This window comes from Cervus elaphus, chromosome 21 (genome assembly GCF_910594005.1).
Source record: "Cervus elaphus chromosome 21, mCerEla1.1, whole genome shotgun sequence".
NCBI lineage: Eukaryota > Metazoa > Chordata > Mammalia > Artiodactyla > Cervidae > Cervus > Cervus elaphus.
In genome coordinates this window covers 62,078,199-62,100,827 of record NC_057835.1, presented here as the reverse complement: position 1 = coordinate 62,100,827, position 22,629 = coordinate 62,078,199, and the positions used below count along the sequence as shown (strand labels likewise).

At 34.2% G+C, this 22,629-nt stretch overlaps 1 protein-coding gene across 33 annotated transcripts in view; it reads left to right on the top strand.

The window, feature by feature from the left end:
- The window catches only part of RIMS2 (regulating synaptic membrane exocytosis 2), a 590,415-nt gene that overhangs the window by 350,821 nt on the left and 216,965 nt on the right, over positions 1 to 22,629 (top strand). For all 33 annotated transcript variants that reach the window (XM_043880157.1, XM_043880154.1, XM_043880169.1 and 30 more), the window contains 3 exons: positions 8,647 to 8,715; positions 11,068 to 11,224; positions 13,555 to 13,671. In XM_043880157.1, the coding sequence (XP_043736092.1) occupies positions 8,647 to 8,715; positions 11,068 to 11,224; positions 13,555 to 13,671 (343 nt within the window). The remainder of the gene's footprint in view (positions 1 to 8,646; positions 8,716 to 11,067; positions 11,225 to 13,554; positions 13,672 to 22,629) is intronic.

Sequence of the window (22,629 nt, the reverse complement as noted above, 5' to 3'; positions counted from 1 at the left end):
GGACATGGAGACAGACATGCACAGAGGAAGGCAATTTGAAGACATTCAGGGAGAAAATGACTGTGTGATGGACCTACAAGTGAAAGAATGCCAAAGGTTGTGGGCGACACTAGAAGCCAGAAGAAACAGGAAATATTCCTCCCTAGGAAGAGAATGAGCACATCGGAATGAACATGGCACTGCTGACGCCCTGATTTTGGACTTCCAACCTCCAGAACTGTGAGACAGTGAATTTCTGTTGTTTTTGAGCTTCACAGTGTTTGGTACTGTGTTACCACAGCCATATGAAACTAATACGGTAGTGTGGTTTGGGCCATACATGTTTTGTAGATTTAATATTAAATGTATTCCTAAATATTTCATGTGCTTGGATATTTTTGTAAATGATAGTGGTTTTGAAAACAAGTTTCTAATTTTTCATTGTTCATTTTTGTATGTTGACTACGTATCCTAGAGTTTTGCTAAATTCATTGATTAGTCAGTCTTAATAACTTTTTAATAGTTTCCTTAAGACTTAATTTACATGATCATGTTACATCTTGCTTTCTAGTTTGTATGCCTTTCATTTATTTCCCTTGTATCTTACTAGTACAATATTGAATTGAAGGGGGTTTTAGTGGATATCACTGGCTTGTTCTTTCTTTTAGGGGGAATGCATTCAGTATTTAATAATTAAGGGTTATGTTAGCTGCAGGTTTTTTGTAAACACTTCTTATCAGTTTGAAGAAGTTTCCTTCTTACTAGGTTCCTGAGACATTTTGTCATAATTGAGGTTAAACTTTTTCAAATGATTATGTCTAGTAAAATAATTTAAAACTTGGCGTATATAAATGAAACAGCTTCAGTAACCATTAAATAGAACTAGAGAGAAAAATCAGCAAATTTACAACCATTAAAAGAAAGTGCAATGTAATTCTCTCTCAACCATTTATTGGTCAAGCAAACAAAAATTTAGGGACAATACAAAACAAACCACGGAATTAACAAATTTATCTCATGGTTAAAGAACTCTAAACGTAACATTTAATGAATTCATATTCCTCTCTTATATGCAAGAAACATTTTAAAGAATTATTAATATACTATTCAATAATTCATTTTTGACAGATTTCAAAGAATTGATATGGTTTAGGCTAATCAACTATGTCAATTTTTAAAGAAAGAGATATATTACACCCATAGCCTTGATAAATTTTAAAAATAGACACATACAATAAAGAACATTTTTTTCAAGATCTATTATATCTGCATCTGTCATGGATTAATCAGTCAATAGTGTCTTAAATTTAATCAAGTACGGAAATATCTTCTAGACCCATGAAGAAAATATAATGCATATTTACATACAAATATTTGTGTAATGCAAAGAAGTACTCAGGGAAATGCTTACATTAACAAAGTGTTCAAAGCTTGAAAATTATAATGTAATCATCCAGTTTTTTAGGAAAAAGATCAGTTCAGTTCAGTTGCTCAGTCTTGTCCGACTATTTTCAACCTCATGGACTGCAGCATGTCAGGCTTCTCTGTCAATCACCAACTTCTAGAGCTTGCTCAAACTCATGTTTACTCAAGTCGGTGATGCCATCCAACCATCTTGTCCTCTGTCATAAAAATCCAAGGAAAGAAAGCCTTAAAGTAAGAGCAAAAATCAATAAAACAAGAGACTAATTTCTAGTTAGGATTATGAAGCCCAAAATTTAATCCTTTAAGTGAATGACAAAATAAACCTGTGATGAAATTTATGGCAGAATAAAAAGAAGGTACAGTTAGTATTCAAATGGTAATATGAATGATATATCAGAAAATACATTATAAAATAAAATCAGAAATGTCATAGCAAACACTTTGAAAATTTAAAGTGAAGAAATTCTTTTAAAATATATGATTTACTAATTTTGAATTAATCATTCTACATCTACCACAAAATGTAATTTAAAATATTCACACAAAGAAATGGTAATTTTATAGATAAATTCTATCAAAATTTCAAAGAACAGATTTTTTAAATCTACAGATTAATCTCCCAGAGAATAAAATAGGACTAATTTTCTATATTTAGTTGGGCTAGTGTAACATCCACTGGATCATCAAAAAAGCAGGAGAGTTCCAGAAAAACATCTATTTCTGCTTTATTGATTGTGCCAAAGCCTTTGACTGTGTGGATCACAATAAACTGTGGAAAATTCTGAAAGAGATGGGAATACCAGACCACCTGACCTGCCTCTTGAGAAACCTATATGCAGGTCAGGAAGCAACAGTTAGAACTGGACATGGACCAACAGACAGGTTCCAAATAGGAAAAGGAGTACGTCAAGGCTGTATATTGTCACCCTGCTTATTTAACTTATATGCAGAGTACATCATGAGAAGTGCTGGGCTGGAAGAAGCACAAGCTGGAATCAAGATTGCCGGGAGAAATATCAATAACCTCAGATGTGCAGATGATACCACCCTTATGGCAGAAAGTGAAGAGGAACTAAAAAGCCTCTTGATGAAAGTGAAAGAGGAGAGTGAAAAAGTTGGCTTAAAACTCAACATTCAGAAAACTAAGATCATGGCATCTGGTCCCATCACTTCATGGGAAATAGATGGGGAAACAGTGGAAGCAGTGTCAGACTTTATTTTTTTGGACTCCAAAATCACTGCAGATGGTGATTTCAGCCATGAAATTAAAAGACGCTTACTCCTTGGAAGGAAAGTTATGACCAACCTAGATAGCATATTAAAAAGCAGAGACATTACTTTGCCAACAAAGGTCCGTCTAGTCGAGGCTATGGTTTTTCCGGTGGTCATGTATGGATGTGAGAGTTGGACTGTGAAGAAAGCTGAGTGCCGAAAAATGGATGCTTTTGAAGTGTGGTGTTGGAGGAGACTCTTGAGAGTCCCTTGGACTGCAAGGAGATCCAACCAGTCCATCCTAAAGGAGATCAGTCCTGGGTGTTCATTGGAAGGACTGATGCTGAAGCTGAAACTCCAATACTTTGGCCACCTCATGCGAAGAGTTGACTCACTGGAAAAGACCCTGATGCTGGGAGGGATTGGGGGCAAGAGGAGAAGGGGACAACAGAGGATGAGATGGATGGGTGGCATCACCAACTCGATGGGCATGAGGTTAAGTAAACTCCAGGTGTTGGTGATGGACAGGGAGGCCTGGAGTGCTGCGATTCATGGGGTCGCAAAGAGTCGGACACGACTGAGCGACTGAACTGAAATGAACTGAACTGAACTTTGATTTTAAGCCAAAAGATTAGTACAAGGAAGGAAACAGGCCAGAATCAACTGTAAATAAAAATTGAAAATCATTTATGAAACATCACTGAATTTACAAGATTTGGGTCAATCTGATAGGATGTAAATTCAGCAGATATTACTTTTAATGGAGAAATATTAGAAAAATTCTATTTAAAATCAGAATTAGAAAGAAATGTGAAAGTTCTTTTTCTTTCCAGTATTGAACTTACTAGCATAGAAAGGCAAGAAAAAGGAAAAAAGGCTTTAGGGCTGGAAAGAAAGATTGTCTCCATAGGAAAATACTAACTAAACCATTAAAAATAAAGTGAAGCGTGAAGTTGCTCAGTCGTGTCCAACTCTTTGTGACCCCATGGACTGTAGCCTACAAGGTTCCACCATCCATGGGATTTTCCAGGCAAGAATACTGGCATTGGTTGCCATTAAAAATAAGGGGAGAGGGATATCCCAGGTGGTTCAGTGGTAAAGAATCTGCCTGCCCATGCAGATGTGTGTTGGACCCATGGGTTGGGAATATCCCCTGGAGGAGGAAATGGCAACCTACTCCAGTATTCTTGCTGTAAAAAGCCCATGAACAGAGGAGCCTGGTGGGCTACAGTCCATGTGGTCACAGAGTCAGACATGACTTAGCCACTGAGCATGTGTGCATGGTTAGTGCACTACTACTACAGGGAAAAAAGAGACTTTAACAAGTTGGCTGATTAACATTATTTTACAATAAAACTGCATTTCTGTTTATGAGCAATTAGGTTAGAAAACATCATTTTAACAGTATTTCTAAAATCAATAGAAATGATAAGATACAAAGGATAAATCCAACAAATAACGAAAATTTGAGTGACCAAAGTTAAATTTCAGAGAGATCCTAAAGAAAACTTGAAGAAAGAGAATGCCATATTCATGGCTTATAAAACAATGCTGTAAAATGATGATTGATGTTTTGATTTAATGTATTTATCAAGTCAAAATCCCAATAGAATGTTTTTTGTGCAGTTTGATAACCTGAATCTGAAATTTAAATGGAAGAGCAAAGAGGGAAGGAGAAAAATCAAAGATATGAACAATTAGGTGAATTATTTGCATTTCAATATGTAACATTGTAATAACAAAGACAGTGAGTTATTGGTCTAGAGATAATCAGCTTGTACAAGGTAAACAAGTAGAGCACCAAACAAGTCCTAGCAGATAGAATGCATTTATTTATAACAAAGAAGTCACATTGCAGATCATTGTGGAAAGAGGATGATTAAATAAACAGTGCTGAGATACATGTTATCCATATTGAAAAAGTGAATTTGCATCCATATCTCCTGTCATTCACAAACTCATTTCAAGATGGACAAGGATATAAATGCACAAAGCAACATTTTTAATCTTTCATAAGGAAATAAGAGTATCTCTGTACTTGTATATAAGCTCTGGAAATTTCTTAAAGGAGACCCTGAAAACAGTTTTAAAAGAAAAGATTGATATATTCAGTGCCATTAAATTTAAGTACTTGAATTCATCAAAATATGAAAAGATAAGATCCGCATAGAGAGAACATAACTGCAATATATTTAACCTCTATAGGACTAATATCAAAACAAATCAAGACTTCCTTCAGGAAAGTAATCAAGAGTTGAAAGAAAGGAGCATTTATAAGCCACATGTATGCCCTACCTCCTACTCCAACCCCTACCGTCTCACACACACAGGAAAGCACATAAAGGCTAATAGAATGAGCTTGACCTTTTGTTGGTATCATTCTTCCCTCGACCAAGACAAAAATCATGTAATCTTTATGCTCTATGCTGAACCAGTAGCATTAAAATAATCATTGCTTTTTCCTTAATCATTTACAAGGTGAAATCTTATTACCAGCTGAGCAATTCTTAACTCTCTCCTCCATAGCCTCATCTGTGTTCTTTTTCCTTTCTCATAAGTTTATTTACAATGTGTGTCCTAATTCTATAAATCCTTTTGTGATCATTCTGTTGAGATGTTGTCAGATATCTGTGGTTTCCATCTTAACCAGTGCTATAAGAACCTCTGGAGAAGGACATGGCAACCCATTCCAGTGTTCTTGCCTGGGAAGTCCCATGGAAGGAGGAGCCTAGCAGGCTACAGTACATGGGGTCACGAAAGAGTTGGACATGACCTAGCGACAAAGCAACAATAAGAGCCTCAGATTCAATTGGGTCTAAAACCTTATGACATATGGATTTGGAAGGAAAATAGTGGTGAATTAATTCAGTGGGACCACATAACCAAAAAAGATAGGCATCTTCTACCTAACCATTAAAAGGAGAAAAACAAGAACTGCAGTTCCTGTCCAAAAAAAAGACTTCTTTTCCCAAGAGGGCAGGGATTACAACAAACAAGCAAAATATAGAGAGAGTGTATTTCTAGGGGGCGGTTTCAGATGTTGGAAGACATTCCTTGAAAGCAATTGTGTCAGTGGCTGAACATTTTAATTATTGCTATTTTACACAACATGAGCTTTCAGTGTTTTATAAACCTTACAGGAAAGCATTTATTTTCTGATAAGATTTTCATCTATGTAATGAGTAATGTGCTGTGTAAGTAGACAGACAAAACAAGTCCTCTTGAAATAGAAACACTGTCTTCATTTATCATTAAATATTTTCTGATACCAAGGAAGGAAGAAGTGCTTTAGTAAAAAGATTTTCTTATGTATGGTGTACCTATTCCTCAGACACATGTAGGAGAAAAGATTACAAAATTATTATGTGTTTATTGGTATATGAAATGTATGTCATAGTTAAGAGTGAGGGCAGTCTGCTTTAGCATTTAGCCAATCAAGTTCTACTTAATTCAGTTTAATGTGAGTTTTGCCATAGCATGATTAACTTTTAAAGTTTTGTTAGAGATTTGTAAGGAAAACACAAGACTATTGATTTATGATAATTATTATTATTCTGTCTTAGATTGTTTCTTAGAAAATATAACACAGTTCACAATGCATATGTTAGTTTGTAGATGATTTATTTCTCATATCTTTCTTAAAGCAACAGAGAAACAACTAAAGTAATAGTAAGGAAGGATGTTTAAGATGTCTTAGGTTATTATTCCTCTCCATAAATGTGAAAAATAAAGAATTGTGTATATTTAATTCATTAGTCATGAATATTAGAAAAAGACACATGAATGTCTTTGAATATAACATTGTATTTTGAAATTTACCTAGATTTAAGTGCATTTGTCTAAAAGCATCTAAAACTGATTGAGCTATTTTTGACTTGGCTTTTTTTCAATAGATTTTATCTTTTTTTATTTTTATTTTTATTTTTATTAGTTGGAGGCTAATTACTTCACAACATTTCAGTGGGCTTTGTCATACATTGATATGAATCGGCCATAGAGTTACACCTATTCCCCATCCCGATCCCCCCTCCCACCTCCCTCTCCACCCGATTCCTCTGGGTCTTCCCAGTGCACCAGGCCCGAGCACTTGTCTCATGCATCCCACCTGGGCTGGTGATCTGTTTCACCACAGATAGTATACATGCTGTTCTTTTGAAACATCCCACCCTCACCTTCTCACACAGAGTTCAAAAGTCTGTTCTGTACTTCTGTGTCTCTTTTTCTGTTTTGCGTATAGGGTTATCGTTACCATCTTTCTAAATTCCATATATATGTGTTAGTATGCTGTAATGTTCTTTATCTTTCTGGCTTACTTCACTCTGTATAAGGGGCTCCAGTTTCATCCATCTCATTAGAACTGATTCAAATGAATTCTTTTTAACGGCTGAGTAATATTCCATGGTGTATATGTACCACAGCTTCCTTATCCATTCATCTACTGATGGGCATCTAGGTTGCTTCCATGTCCTGGCTATTATAAACAGTGCTGCAATGAACATTGGGGTGCACGTGTCTCTTTCAGATCTGGTTTCCTCAGTGTGTATGCCCAGGAGTGGGATTGCTGGGTCATATGGCAGTTCTATTTCCAGTTTTTTAAGAAATCTCCACACTGTTTTCCATAGCGGCTGTACTAGTTTGCATTCCCACCAACAGTGTAAGAGGGTTCCCTTTTCTCCACACCCTCTCCAGCATTTATTGCTTGTAGACTTTTGGATAGCAGCCATCCTGACTGGTGTGTAATGGTACCTCATTGTGGTTTTGATTTGCATTTCTCTAATGATGAGTGATGTTGAGCATCTTTTCATGTGTTTGTTAGTCATCTGTAAGTCTTCTTTGGAGAAATGTCTGTTTATTTCTTTGGCCCATTTTTTGATTGGGTCATTTATTTTTCTGGAATTGAGCTGCAGGAGTTGCTTGTATATTTTTGAGATTAATCCTTTGTCTGTTTCTTCATTTGCTATTATTTTCTCCCAATCTGAGGGCTGTCTTTTCACCTTACTTATAGTTTCCTTTGTTGTGCAAAAGCTTTTAAGTTTCATTAGGTCCCATTTGTTTATTTTTGCTTTTATTTCCAATATTCTGGGAGGTGGGTCATAGAGGATCTTGCTGTGATTTATGTCGGAGAGTGTTTTGCCTATGTTCTCCTCTAGGAGTTTTATAGTTTCTGGCCTTACATTTAGATCTTTAATCCATTTTGAGTTTATTTTTGTGTATGGTGTTAGAAAGTGTTCTAGTTTCATGATCTTTTACAAGTGGTTGACCAGTTTTCCCAGCACCACTTGTTAAAGAGGTTGTCTTTTTTCCATTGTATATCCTTGCCTCCTTTGTCAAAGATAAGGTGTCCATAGGTTCGTGGATTTATCTCTGGGCTTTCTATTCTGTTCCATTGATCTATATTTCTGTCTTTGTGCCAGTACCATACTGTCTTGATGACTGTGGCTTTGTAGTAGAGTCTGAAGTCAGGCAGGTTGATTCCTCCAGTTCCATTCTTCTTTCTCAAGATTACTTTGGCTATTCGAGGTTTTTTGTATTTCCATACAAATTGTGAAATTATGTGTTCTAGTTCTGTGAAAAATACCGTTGGTAGCTTGATAGGGATTGCATTGAATCTATAGACTGCTTTGGGTAGAATAGCCATTTTGACAATATTGATTCTTCCAATCCATGAACACGGTATGTTTCTCCATCTGTTTGTGTCCTCTTTGATTTCTTTCATCCGTGTTTTATAGTTTTCTATGTATAGGTCTTTTATCAATTAGCATCAAATCACTAACATATTATTTACTGTTTAATAGTATTTCAAGCTTTAACCCTTTTAGGAACTTTATCTTACACATTTAAAAATAATATCCTCACATAATGAAATACACGTGAAAATGAATGTTTGTGAGTTTATGATGACTTTTCTTCTTGTTTTTTATTCTCAAGTGTTCCCTTCAAAATCCTTTCATTTGCTTTTTAGGTTGGTGAGGATTTTTCTTTTCCTTAAATAATCAGCAATTTTAATTATTGCTATTTTTTGCTTCATAGGATCAAAGAGAATAAGTGATAGTGAGGTCTCTGATTATGACTGTGATGATGGAATTGGTGTAGTATCAGGTAAGAATTTTATAGTAATAAGAAGGAAGTATAATAATTATTTACCAGTGAACATGTAAATATATAGATAAATATAATGAGTTACAAAGGACTACCCTGTTTATCCCCCACCACCAAAAACAGCCTTATGGCAGTTTAAATGATTCCAGTTGCTGGAATACCTGTATGGATTGTTAGATTGAATAATCTTACTGAAAGATGTCTCATAAGTACTTACCAATATTCTATTTTTAAATTACTAAATAATAAGGATTTCATTATAAGTTTGAGAAGTTACTGTTTAACTAACGCTTCTTTATATTTAACTCACAGTATGGAAAATATGTTTTTACTATCACAAACAGCCACATGTATCAAACATTTGAATGCACTTTTAAAAAGTTTTGTTCATTGTTGTTACATTAAGTATCAGTTACAGCTGCATTTTGAAATTGTGATATTGTAGTTTTAAAATACTGCCTCACTTATAGCTATAAATTTGTCTGATGATTTAATAATTTAGCTAAATAGCTATTTTTAATACATTTTTGGAATGTTTTTACATATAATATACTCTATTATAAAATGTTTGATTCTCTTCTGCTTGAAGTGAAATTAGCCTAGCAAATTTCATAAGCATATCCAATTTTATCATGAACAAAATATTTATGTTCTGTTGTATGTAGACATGCTACAATGGCATCAGTGACTGGTAATTTTTGTTGGACAAATTTTGATAGAGTGTGAGTCAGTTTGCTTGCTATCAGTTTACTACATTTAAAAAAATCAATACTATCCTTTTAGCCTTTATTTTTTGCACTAAGGTGAATAATATATTAATTCACTAAGACTGCAAAAATATTTTTCATGTTTTGTCATTTTTCAATTAAATCTTAGTAAAGTCATATTTCTCATCATAACTTGCTTGGAGATTGTTAGCATTTTCCCCTACTTGTATTCTGTTATTTTATTGATTGACTTTTCAACTTCTTCTCTTTATTAAATATCTAGCCCCATCAGATTTTTTTACCCAAAATATTCTTCTTCAGGTCATTAAAGCTCTTTGTCTTGATGTCATTTGGGGCATATCTCAGTTGTTTTATTTTCTACTTCCAGGATGACAAAAAAATGATCATGTTATTTTTTTCCATTTATTAAAGAATATACCTTTTGAAAAAAAATTTTTTAGGAATCATTCATTATTTGGGTTACTACTTTCTGGAATAATCTTTGCTATTGCAGAATATTATTTCTTAAGCCTACACAATACAAAGTGTTTATCCTGGGCTCATTATTGTTTAACCACCATAAAACATCATTGTTTCTTGTCTCTGTAGTATTCATTTTTTTGCTATATGATGATTCATTCAATAATCCATTGAAGAACAATATACTGCTGTATAATATCCTCTGTGTTGCTATTTTGAAATCAAGTGTAATTTTTGAGATAACTTCAAATACTTGGAATCCAAGTTTAAATATTTACTTCAAATGATATTCAGAATGCTTTCTAATATTGTTTATTTCTTAAAGAAATATCTATATAGACTATAGACATTGGGCTTCCGAGGTTGCTCAGTGGGTAAAGAACCAACTTGCCAATGCAGGAGACACAGGAGACTCAGGTTTGATCCCTGGTTTGGGAAGATCACCTGGAGGAAGGCATGGCAACCCACTCCAGTATTCTTGCCTGAAAGTGAAAGTTAATCACACAGTCATGTCCGACTCTTTGCAATCCCATGGACTGTAGCCTGCCTGGCTCCTCTGTCCATGGAATTCTCCAGACAAGCATACTGGAGTGGGTTGCCATTTCCTTCTCCAGGGTATCTTCCCGAACCAGGGATCGAACCTGGGTCTACTACTTTACAGGCAGATTCTTTACCAACTCAGCCAACTTGACCATTCTTGCCTGGAAAATCCCATAGACAGAGGAGCTTGGCAGGCTACAGTACATGGGGTTGCAAAGAGTTGGACACGACTTAAGCAACTGAACATGCATGCACTATACAAAGTAGGAACTTTTTGTCAGGTTATTATTCTAAATATTTATAGTTGTTGAGAACTATTTGAAGCTCTTCTGGTCAATGAAGAGATGAAAATGCCTTTAGAATAAGCTTAATTCCTTTATTGCAGATTACTAACTGTGTAAAAAAGTGAATGTAGTAGCTGTCTAAATATTTGAATATTTGTCATTCCTTCTCAGTTTAAGTGTTTATAAAATATTATTTTATGTTAGCATTGTGCTTTATTCATTATGCTTTACATTTACTATATTTAAAGCCTTTCACTAACATTTTATGTTTTTCAGTAAATTACAAAATACTAAAAATCTTAGTGTGTGGGTAACTGTAATCTTAATATTTCTACCTTTAGATTATCGACACAATGGTCGAGATCTTCAAAGCTCAACATTGTCAGTGCCAGAACAAGTAATGTCATCAAACCACTGTTCACCATCAGGGTCTCCGCACCGAGTAGATGTTATAGGAAGGACTAGATCTTGGTCACCCAGTGTCCCTCCTCCACAGAGGTAAGACAGCATAACATTTTATAGGATGATATTATAAGCCTATTTATCTTAAAATATTATTAGAAATTTTAAAAGATAGGTTCTTATAGAAAAAAGTTATTTAGGGAAAAACATATGTGCTAGTCAGTAGTCTATATAATGAGAGTAATACGAAATATGGGCTACTTTGTAATTTTGGATGACCCAAATATGATTTTATTATAAGTTCATAGTCATAAAGAAGATGCAAATTCCAGTCTCATATATATTGAGCAGATCTAGTTAGACTCAACTAATTGTACTCATGAATGATATTGACATTTTAAGAAATAGGAAAGAATAAACATTTGTTGGAGCAATACAATTAAGAACAATCATGAGAAGACTAAAAGGAAATGCATAAGCAGTGGGAAGAATTGCTTGGAAATCTGCAATTCCAGGTCTTACATTTAAAGGAAAACTTAGATCAATCCTGTTAAGTTAGAAATGCTTATTGGAGTAAGAACCATGGAAATAATATTTCCAAATCAATCCAGTTAAGTTATAGAAAGGCTTACTAGAGTAAGAACCAAGGAAATAATGTTTCTGAACAGGAAATATGTGCATAATTTCACATTTTATATACTTGCAATGTTTAAGGCAATTTGAACCCTTAGATTGACAATCTTAGAACACTTATTTTAAATGAGTTATTGAGTTAGTTTTAGACATTTAGACTTAGAATTTTAGGTTGTCATCTTAATTTTATACATGGCATTAGACTGTCTAAGAGAACAAGATTTATTATATTTATAAATTTAACTTATTTAATTATAAGGATATTAAGTACTTAAATGTTTATTTAGACAATTAATTAAAGAGAAAATTTAATATATTAAATTTATAAACATAGTTTAAAACATTTTAAGATTTAGGTAAGTTTGTAAATGGGACTAAAATTATTAAAAGTATTCTGAAAAGTAACTGTTTAAATGTGGTAGACCTATCAGTAGAATAATAAGACCTGTAATCTGAAATTTAAAGTGCAAGAGAAAATAAGATTTTAAATTTGTAGTTTTAGTAAATTAAGCCCTCCCTCATAAAAAAAAAAAAAGAATTCTTGAGTTATCAAAGAATGAATATTTGAACACCCCAGTAGAAAATAGGCATGGATTTAAAATTAGATTGACCTGCACTTAACAGAAAGTCTGTAGTAGCAGGAGCTTGTGTAAAAGGTTTATTCCATCATGAGAAAGAATGTGCTTAGTCACTCAGTCATGTCCAACTCTTGGGACCTCATAGACTGTAGTCTGCCAGGCTCCTCTGTACATGGGATACTCTAGGCAAGAATACTGGAGGGGGTTGCCATTCCCTCCTCCAGGGGATCTTCCCAACCCAGAAGTCGAACCCAGGTCTCCTGCATTGCAGGCAGACTCTTTACTGACTGAGCTATGAGGGAAGCCTGTAAGATTAGTAAACAACCCAGACCAAGAATGGTAGCTTAAAAAAATAGTCATTGATTGGTTATAAAAACATCAGTTTAGATTAAAAATATAAACAATTATTATCCCTAAAGTAAGATGGCCAATAAGCCATCTATAAGCAACATGGTGTATAAGCAACATGCTGAACTCATTTTCTTCACACAAATCTATACTTCCTCCTATATTTCATATTTTATTATCACTACTATACACCTGGGCTGCAGCTGCTGCTGCTAAGTCTCTTCAGTCATGTCCGACTCTATGCGACCCCATAGATGGCAGCCTACTAGGCTCCTCCATCCATGGGATTTTCCAGGCAAGAGTACTGGAGTGAGTTGCCATTGCCTTCTCCGATACACCTGGGAGTCAACCATTAATAGGTTTCATAATCCTTGTCTTCATTCCCATTGACATTACCTTAATTTTATGTCGTACCTCTGTTATGGCTTCCTCCGTGGCACTAGTGGGGTACCTGCCTACCAGTGTAGGAGACATAGGAGAGGTAAGAGATCCGGCTTCCATCTCTGGCTCTGAAAGATCCCCTGGAGGAAGAAATGGCAACCCATTCCAGTATTTTTGCTTGGAAAATCCCATGGACAGAGGAACCTGGAGGGCTACAGTCCGTGGAGTCACAAAGAGCTGGAAAGGACTGAAGCAATTTAGCAGGCACACACCTCTGTTAGAGCAGCAATCTCCTAATTTTATTGTCAATCTCCACGTGAAATTTATACATTTAATTAGAAGTGCAATTAGTTAAAGCAAAAATCTTGAGGTTGACATTGCAGTGATCTTTTGTCTTTTTCTGCTGTCTTTATTAAAAAACCTTATTTTTTAGTATAATATATGATTATGGTTTATTAAGATATTTAATGGATCTTGCTATTTCAGTCGAAATGTGGAACAGGGACTTCGAGGGACACGCTCTGCTACAGGACATTATAATACAGTTAGCCGAATGGACAGACATCGTGTCATGGATGACCATTATTCTCCAGATAGAGACAGGTAAATTTAATCAAATACTGTGAGACCATATTATAAAGATTATAAAGATTACCATAAAATGTTTTCATCCTGAACTTGGGTATTTCTTATCTTAGTTTTTGAAACCATGTGCTTCGTTTACAATATCTACATTAATTCTTATGACTGTCACATCATTTTAAAAAATTAAACAAAAAACAACCTTTTGTTTGCTAAGAAAAACAATTCATTTTGCTCTTGCAGTTTTGGTACTTTGTTAAATCAAGCCAGTTAAGTTGGTGAACTTGCACATGAAATTATAATGATGATCATAAGGAAAACAGGATGTTTTATTATTTTTACTTTATCATAACCAATTATTATATTGAAAAATACTTTCATGAGACAGTAGATTTAAAGTCTTTTACATTCATCTGGTAAATCAATATGACTTTTTAGTCATGTTGAGACAAGTCTGGTTTGTTTAAACAGACAGAAAAACTGATTCATGAAGAGGTTTTTCCTCATGGCTTTCAGTAAACCTTTTAAACAGCTTAAAGAATTATACTTCTTGACTGCTGTGCTTGGAAGACTTCTCTATTAAATGTGATATACTTAGGCATGTTTCAGTACATAACGTTAATTACTACTAATTTTTTTAACAAGCTAATTGATTAATCCTCTAGTGTATGATTTGATTATATATGAAATGAAAAATGCTATGGTATTTCCCAAAAACTACCAAGTGGGTTTAAGATAAGGATTAGAATAGAAAGCTTAATTTACTGTTCAGAGAATATTATGATGAAATAACAAGGGAACTCACAAATCTCTTTATATGCATCCTAAGCTAATTTTAGTAAAAACACTGGAGGGAAGGGTGGAGATTCAATTGATATGAAATTTTTTTGTCAATACTTATACATTTAATTGTTTTGTCTAAATCTAACTGAGTTCATGCTTATGGCACTGTGTTGGAGTACACTTTTCCAAAAGAAATATAGGGAATATCTTAGTCTTCAATAGTGTCAATCAACTATTGGCTTTTGTGTCTGAGATCTAAGAAGAAATAGGAAGTGAATAAATTGATATCTTAGTGTCAAATGAAAGTTAGTGTAGTGTTTTATTTATTTTTCATTTATTTGAGTTTTTCATAGGGGTTTGTGTCTTTAAAGTAATTATAGGCATGTTACCTGCAGAAATGGATACTTATCAAGTACAATAATAGTGAAAGGTAACTATATTAGAATGATTAGGAACGCATCATATTAGGGTGGATGAATGAGTTTTTCATTACTTAGTAGAATTTTTTAAAATTGATAATTTCTTGAATTTTTTCAGGTAGTGATTCATAAACTCCTTGTTCATTGAAGGCATGTTAAGCAGGTGTTGAGGGAGGAAAGTCTGAAATGACTTTAAATCCTCCAAGTTTATGTAAAATGAACTAGATATGTTCTCTGAAGGCAATATGGTCTGGTCTAAATCTTGCAGGGAAGAACAGAATAAAATTGACCTCCAGAATTATAAACAAAAATAGTCACTGTCATGACAAGCACATACTATTTATTGACATTTTGAGACAAAGAGCCCTAAGATTAATTGCCTGAAAAGTGCTATTCAACCCCTGGTAATAGTTAATATTTGAATTAGTCATAATTGAAATGTCATATTTTTTGTTTACTTTATAACATTATGAATCTTTTAATTTAGCAAAAACATTCAAGTAATTCAGAGATTTTGTGGGGAAATTGATCCACATGATTTCATTACTGTTTTAGTCTTTTACATTATCAAATCATAATTGCTCTTCATTGTGAGCTGTTTTAAATCCTTTTAGAAATAAATAAAATAGAATTTCATTTAAATAGGCCTATAAAACCATTTCTATGTTAATTTTGAGTATTTTTGCAATCATTCATTACATGAGGAATAAAAAATGAAAAGCACAGTATTATCCATGTAAATAGTCTATCACATTATTAAACAATGGGTTCTTAATTTCTGTTTTATCCTAATATTCTAAAAGATTTTAAATAATAGAATGCATATGAAGGCATGAAGGCATTGTTATTTTTATGTACTATTTATAATAGATGGTAAGGATACTCCTCCTATAGTGAATTTTCATGAACTGCATTTTATAGAGTTGATAAATAATACTGTTGATTTAAAAGCCTAAAAAAGAATTTCCTTTGAGATGATAAGTAAAATTTAGTTATTTTGAGTAGTGCATTAATCTTGCTTTTCAGTAAGAGTTGACACACTGGACTAGAATATTTCATGATATGTATTCTTTTTCATGGGATTTGGAACCAAATGGCAATTGGGCTTGAATTTAGATTTTTTAACAACTGATCGCTGTGTATCTTTGATTTGATTTCCTTATCTATAAAATTAGAATATTAATACCAACTTTATAGGGTTGTTGGGTAGATTAAGTGAAACAGTGCTACCAATTGAATGGTATGTACTCAAAAAAAGTACCTCTTAACATTTTAAAAGAATCTTTTAGCTTATAAATAATTTACATTTTAATGTGCTCATCAATTAGGCAGAGAAAAGAGAAGTCAAGTCAATTCAGTTGTTTTTTTGAAGTGGCTTGTAGAGGATGTAGGATATGTTTTGGACCTTGAAAAATGAGCATGTTTATTTAGGCAACAACAAAAGATACAGAGGCAGAATATACATATACTATCAGAAAGACCCAGTAAGAAGGATGAAGGACTAGGGGACATACTAGAAAATTGTGAATAAAGATAATAGCTTAAAAAAAAAAAGATAATGGCTTTTATATCAGCCATGTTGAGTGATAAATAATACAACCCCATGGACTGTGGCTTGCCAGGCTCCTCTGTCCATGAGATTCTCCAGGCTAGAATATGGTATTGGTAGCCATTCCCTTCTCCATGGGATATTCCTGACCCAAGGATCGAACCCCAGTCTCCCGCATTGTGGGTGGATTCTTTATTGTCTGAGACACCAGGGAAGCCCCAATAAGTGATACTATATGACATTAATTTATAGTACCTGGTTGGGCTTCCCAGGTGGTGCTAGTAGTAGAGAACCTGCCTGCTAATGCAGGAGACATAAGAGACACGTTCGATCCCTGCATTAGGAAGATCCCCTGAAGGAGATATGGCAACCCACTCCAGTATTCTTGCCTGGAGAACCCCATGGACAGGGGAGCCTGTTGGACCACAGTCTCTAGCATCACAGAGTCAGACACGACTGATGCAACTTAAGCATGCACACACACACTTGTTTAAACTTAAGTGGTGTAAGAAAGAGATATCCTTTTCTTATAGATAATATAAGAAGAATTATAGATAGAATTTTGATTGGATCTTTATTTCTCTGCATATCTTATTTTATTAGTACTAGTCATATTCCTTTTCTATTTTGAAAAGAAAGAAGGTTTATTACAAGTAATTCAGAAACTTCTATACAGCGATATTAAATAAAAATGATTAATGTAATAGTCGTCTTCTCTTCATTCCTCCTACCTTTTTGTATCATTATTTTTCTGGTAAATCCTGGTAACTACTACAACTAGGAACATCATTTTCTGGAGCAAACTATGTGACTTTAGTATTAGAAATCATTTCAAGAGCTTATTTTTTTTATAGGAGTTAATTTACTACTAGAATAAGTATAGAGTACTAGATGCTATTTCTATAATTTGTCATAGATATTTTATAGTACACATTTTTTATGTCTATCGTAGAGACTGAAATATATTGGTTGGATTTAATTCCATAGAGTATACTTTCAGCATAATAAGGAAGAAAATAATACTGGCAGAAGATATATTACTTCATAAACTTTTTTCTTCTCTTCATTCAATTAATGCATTTATATTTGATAATATTTTATAGAATAGGGCATATTTGCCCTATTATATGAATTTCTGAAATGCTTCAAACACATGCTATTTCTCTATTCTTTAACAGGCTGTCAGCTACCAGAAATTACCAAACCATTTCAGTTATCAGCTATGAGAGAAATACATCTCTGAAAGTTTGAAAACATAGAGAAAGTAAATGAAAAAGAAAACTCATCCTATAAATTAATGCAACTTTTTATTTATTATATTTCAGGATTATATTTTTACTTTTTAAATCATAGTGTATTTTAAGAACTATAAAGTATCAAAACAGTAACAATGTCAAAGACAGAGTGGAAAGTTTGGTATTAAATTCAGATTGTTGGAAATTTAGCTTTCAAAATCTGCAGATTGCTTAAGAGTGAGATTTTTATCTCCTCTTTTTTACAGTCCTTTTTGTGTATCTGGTAGTTCCTAAAAGGGACCATGGGTTAGTATACTGTATTGGTGTTTTTCTTTCTGGATAGTTGCAAAGCATCGGACATGACTGAGCGACCGAACTGAACTGAACTGAACTGAAAAGGGAACATTCAGGCTAATGAAATACAATGGAAGGATAATTCATTATAAATATAATTTTGTTTTATCTTCAAAAATTAAATTTCTTAGTAAGAATCTAAGTGTGTCAGGAAATTAGATGAGTAATCTTTTTTAGTTCTTTGAATAGTCAAATGTTTTATCAGGATTTGAGAATCTGTAAGTTGCTTTTTTAATCTTTTTTTAAAATTTAGTCACATTTTATGACAGTGGATTAATTTCCAAAATATACAAGCAGCTCATACAACTTAATACCAGAAAAACAAACAACCCAATCAAAAAGTGGGCAAAAGACCTAAACAGACATTTCTCCAAAGATGACAAACAGATAGCTAGTAAACACATGAAAAGATGCTCAACATCGCTCATTACTAGAGAAATGCAAATCAAAACTACAATGAGAGATCACCTCACACCAGTCAGAATGGCCATCATCAAAAAAATCTACAAGCAATAAATGCTGGAGAGAGTGTGGAGAAAAGGGAACATTCTTGCACTGTTGAGGGGTAATGTAAATTGATGCAGCCACTATGGAAGACAGTACGGAGATTCCTTAAAAAACAAGGAATAAAACCAGTGCAATTGCTGCATTGACCCAGCAATCCCACTCCTAGGCATATACCCTGAGGAAACCAAAATTGAAAAAGACACATGTACCCCAATATTCATTGCAGCACTGTTTACAGTAGCTAGAACATGGAAGTAACCTAGATGTCCATCGACAGATGAATGGATAAAGAAGCTGTGGTACATATATACGATGGAATATTACTCAGCCATAAAAAGGAACACATTTGAGTTAGTTCTAATGAGGTGGTTGAACCTAGAGCCTATTACACAGAGTGAAGTAAGTCAGAAAGAGAAAAACAAATATTGTATATCAATGCATATATATTGAATCTAGAAAGACCTACTGTTTAACCTATTTGCAGAGCAGCAGTGGAGACTCTGCAGTAAATGCAGTAAATCCCAGAGAACAGATTTATGGACACGGGGGTGGTGGGAGGAAGGAGAGGGTGGGATGTATGAAGAGCTTAACATGGAAACATACACATTACCACATGTAAAATATATAGCCAATGCAAATTTGCTGTGTGACTCAGGTAACTCAATCTGGGGCTCTGTAACACCCCAGAGGGGCGGGAGGGAGGTTCAAAAGGGAGGGGACATAGTATACCTGTGGTTGATTCATATTGGTGTTTGGCAGAAACCAACACAATATTGTAGAGCAATTACCCTTCAATTAAAAATAAATAAATGTAATTTTGTTTTAAAGAAGTAAAGGGGGTTAGACCAAAAAAAAATTTGAGCCGTGTTTTGGTTTCCTGTTTTATTCTTTTGCACTGAGTTAAAGTTCTGCTCAATTTTTTAAAAATTTCAAATAAGTTGGATTAAATGCAATATTTAAAATAACTTTAACTCCTCACGTATATTTAGGACAGTATTTATTGCATAGATTTTATACTGTCCATTAATTTGGGGAGAAAAGTAAGCATGCTTTAATGGAGAAGTATAAATAAAATGTTTTTAAATTGCTTTAAGTGGATGTAGCAAATGACCTCTGTATCTTAGTGAATTTTAGGGGACTTACTAAAATAGTATGGTTTATTTCTGTAATATTCACAGATGCATGTTTGTGCTTTTAGTCCAAGGGGAATCATGACCAGATTAGGTTAAGAGGTATAACATGTCTATGGAAAAGTATATAGTCCCTGTTCTCCAGAGGAACAAAATTTTTAGGCTGGATAGAGAGAAACTGATAATAGATAGATAAATATATAGATAGGTGATAGATAGATTTATTATGAGGAGTTGGCTCAGGTGATTATACAAGCTGAAAAGGTCTACCATCTGCTGTCTGCACGCTGGAGACTTGTGAGATGGTGGTATAATTCAGTCAGAGTACAAAGGCCTGAGAACTGGGTGAGCCAGTGGTATATTGATCAATCTCAGTCAGAGGGCCAGAGAGCTATGAGATGTCAGGCTCACGCCTGATATCCACCCACACTGGAGTGGGCAATGTACTGATTCCACTGAATCAAATGAGAATCTCATCCCGAGATACCTTTACATACATTCCCAGAAATAATGTTTAAGGTGAGCACCCCTTGGCCAGTTAAGGTGATACATAAAATTCATCATCACAAAAAGGGAAATAAAACAAACTGTTGCATGATGATGATGATTCCTGTATAGTCTTTTCTTTGGCTTTACAGAGATGAAATTAATTATAAGCCTTCTCAAGGAAAATGTTAAAAGTTGGGTGATTATATATATATGTTCTATGAATATGAATATTTTAACAACTTTGAATTTACACATTTTTGTTACCCTTAAGTAATTTTCAGAGAGAGTCTATTCCTTTTTAATGCAGTAAATCCCAGCATCACTACTGTTGGGTATTCTTTCTACTCTTTGTAAAGCCAGAAAAATCTCTTTTTGATACTGTTTTCCTTATTTCTTATACTGCATAGGTTTTTAATCTTTTGTTTACAGTTCTAGAGTGTTTCTGGGATTATATGAATGACTGCTCTCTTTAAACACTAGGTTCCACATGAAAAGATCATAATTCTGCTTTACTTTTGAGTTCAACTCAAAATGTATTTATTGAGTGGGTTAGGCATTCTGCACAAAGATTTAGAGTAGGCATTATCCTGCTCTAGATAAGCACGTGATCCAATTGATTATACCAAGTAATTATACAATATAGTAACTAGTTATAAAATGTGAAAGACCATGAGGCCTAAGCATAATAGTATTAGAACAGGTTGGAGAGGAAATTACTTGCTTGCATCTATTGGAAAGAGCTTCTAAGAGAAGCTGGACTTTAAAAAATAGTAGAATTTTGAAAGGCAATGAAGTGGAGACAGAGAGGGAATTTTGGATAGGACATTCTTGGCAGAGTGTTGAGCATGAGTGTTGAGCATGAACTTAGTCTGAAAGTCCTGAAAGTATGGAATATATTTAGACAATCTTAGGTAGTCTGCTGTACCTAGATAAAAAGTGATGGTATGGGAAAAGAAAAGTAATAGGAGATGAAGATTGAATATAGCTTAGAAATTAGTTTATTTACCATTTAAAGAATATGTACTTGTTTTTTGAGATGGATATTAATTGAAGGATTTAGAGCAATGTACATGATCAGAATCATAATTTATAAATATAGTTCTGTAGGCAGGGTGGATTGGGAGAGGGTTGGGTTCTGAAGGGAGACTTAATAGGAGATTATTTCATTGGACATGTTAAGCCTGATTTATAATGGCAGTGAAAAAGGAAAACAAGGGATAAATCTGAGTTATTTAGACATTAGAATGAGCAATGGTTATAAATCAATTGAATGTAGAAAATAAGGAAAATGGATAAGTTAAATTTTGAGACTTTATAGTTTGGTTTATTAAATATTTAAATTCTCAGTTGAAACTGAGATTACAAGAAAACAAATAGCTGAAGTATTATGTTAAATTCCAAAGAGGATTAAAGAATTATAATTAAAAATTTTTTTTTTAAAAAGAATTGTAATTAACTACTAGGAGGCCCTTTAAAATGATAGAGTTCTAGATGCTAAAGATACGGGAAGGACTGCTGTTGTAGGCAAGGATAAAGCCAAATGGACAGGATCTAGGCTTCTTACTCCCTCTGTAGACAGTGCCATTCTGATTTTATTGGATTCCTAAATATTGGTTTGACATAAATTTTGTTTGAAAAATCAAATGGTCTTCTGCTTAAAAAGAACGTTGGAAGGTTACTGCTCCAGCTCTCTTAAAATTGCAGCCCCATTTGTTCAAATTGGCCAGTGTCCTACATGTCTCATGTGTTTTTCTGAAATGCTTACATGACACTCAAGCAGCCATGTGGAGATCTCAGGAAGCTGCTGGGAATGTGAAACCCAAAGAAAAATCAAGGTTAAACCAAAGCGAGAATTTACACTATAAAAACAAATAGTGTTATCCAGAAAGAATGTGTTTGAGTATGAAGAAAGTCAAGGAAAAATCTTGGGAAACCACTGCCTCTGAGGAATAAAAGAAAGGGAATCAGTAAGTGAAATGGATAAAGAAAGAGTTAGTAGGCGGGAGGCCAGGCCAATGTGTACACGTTAAGAGCCTGAATTTTGGCTGAAGGAAGCCCTGAGTTTAAAAGCCAGTTATGCTCCTTACTTTACCGCTGTGTGCAAGCACTCACAACGAGTTTTCTCTGTCTGTGGGAATACTAGACCCCATCTCGAAGGGTTGTTATGAGCAGTAAGTGAGACATAGACAAAACTTCAACGGAGTATGTGGCACATAGTTAAGTGTTAATAGACACTGTTAAAGAATCCACCTGCCAGTGGAAGAGACTCAAGAGACAAGGGTTTGATCCCTGGGTTGGGAAGATCCCCTGGAAGAGGAAATGGCAACCCACTCCAGTATTCTTGCCTGGAAAGTTCCATGGACAGAGCAGCCTGGTGGGCTACAGTCCATAGGGTAGCAGAGAGTTGGACATGACTGAGCTCACACACAACTTTGTAAGAGCCTGAGAGAACAGTGTTTCAAAACCCAAGAGAGTGTCAAGAAATAGAGGTTGAAAATCAGTGTCTAAAGCCG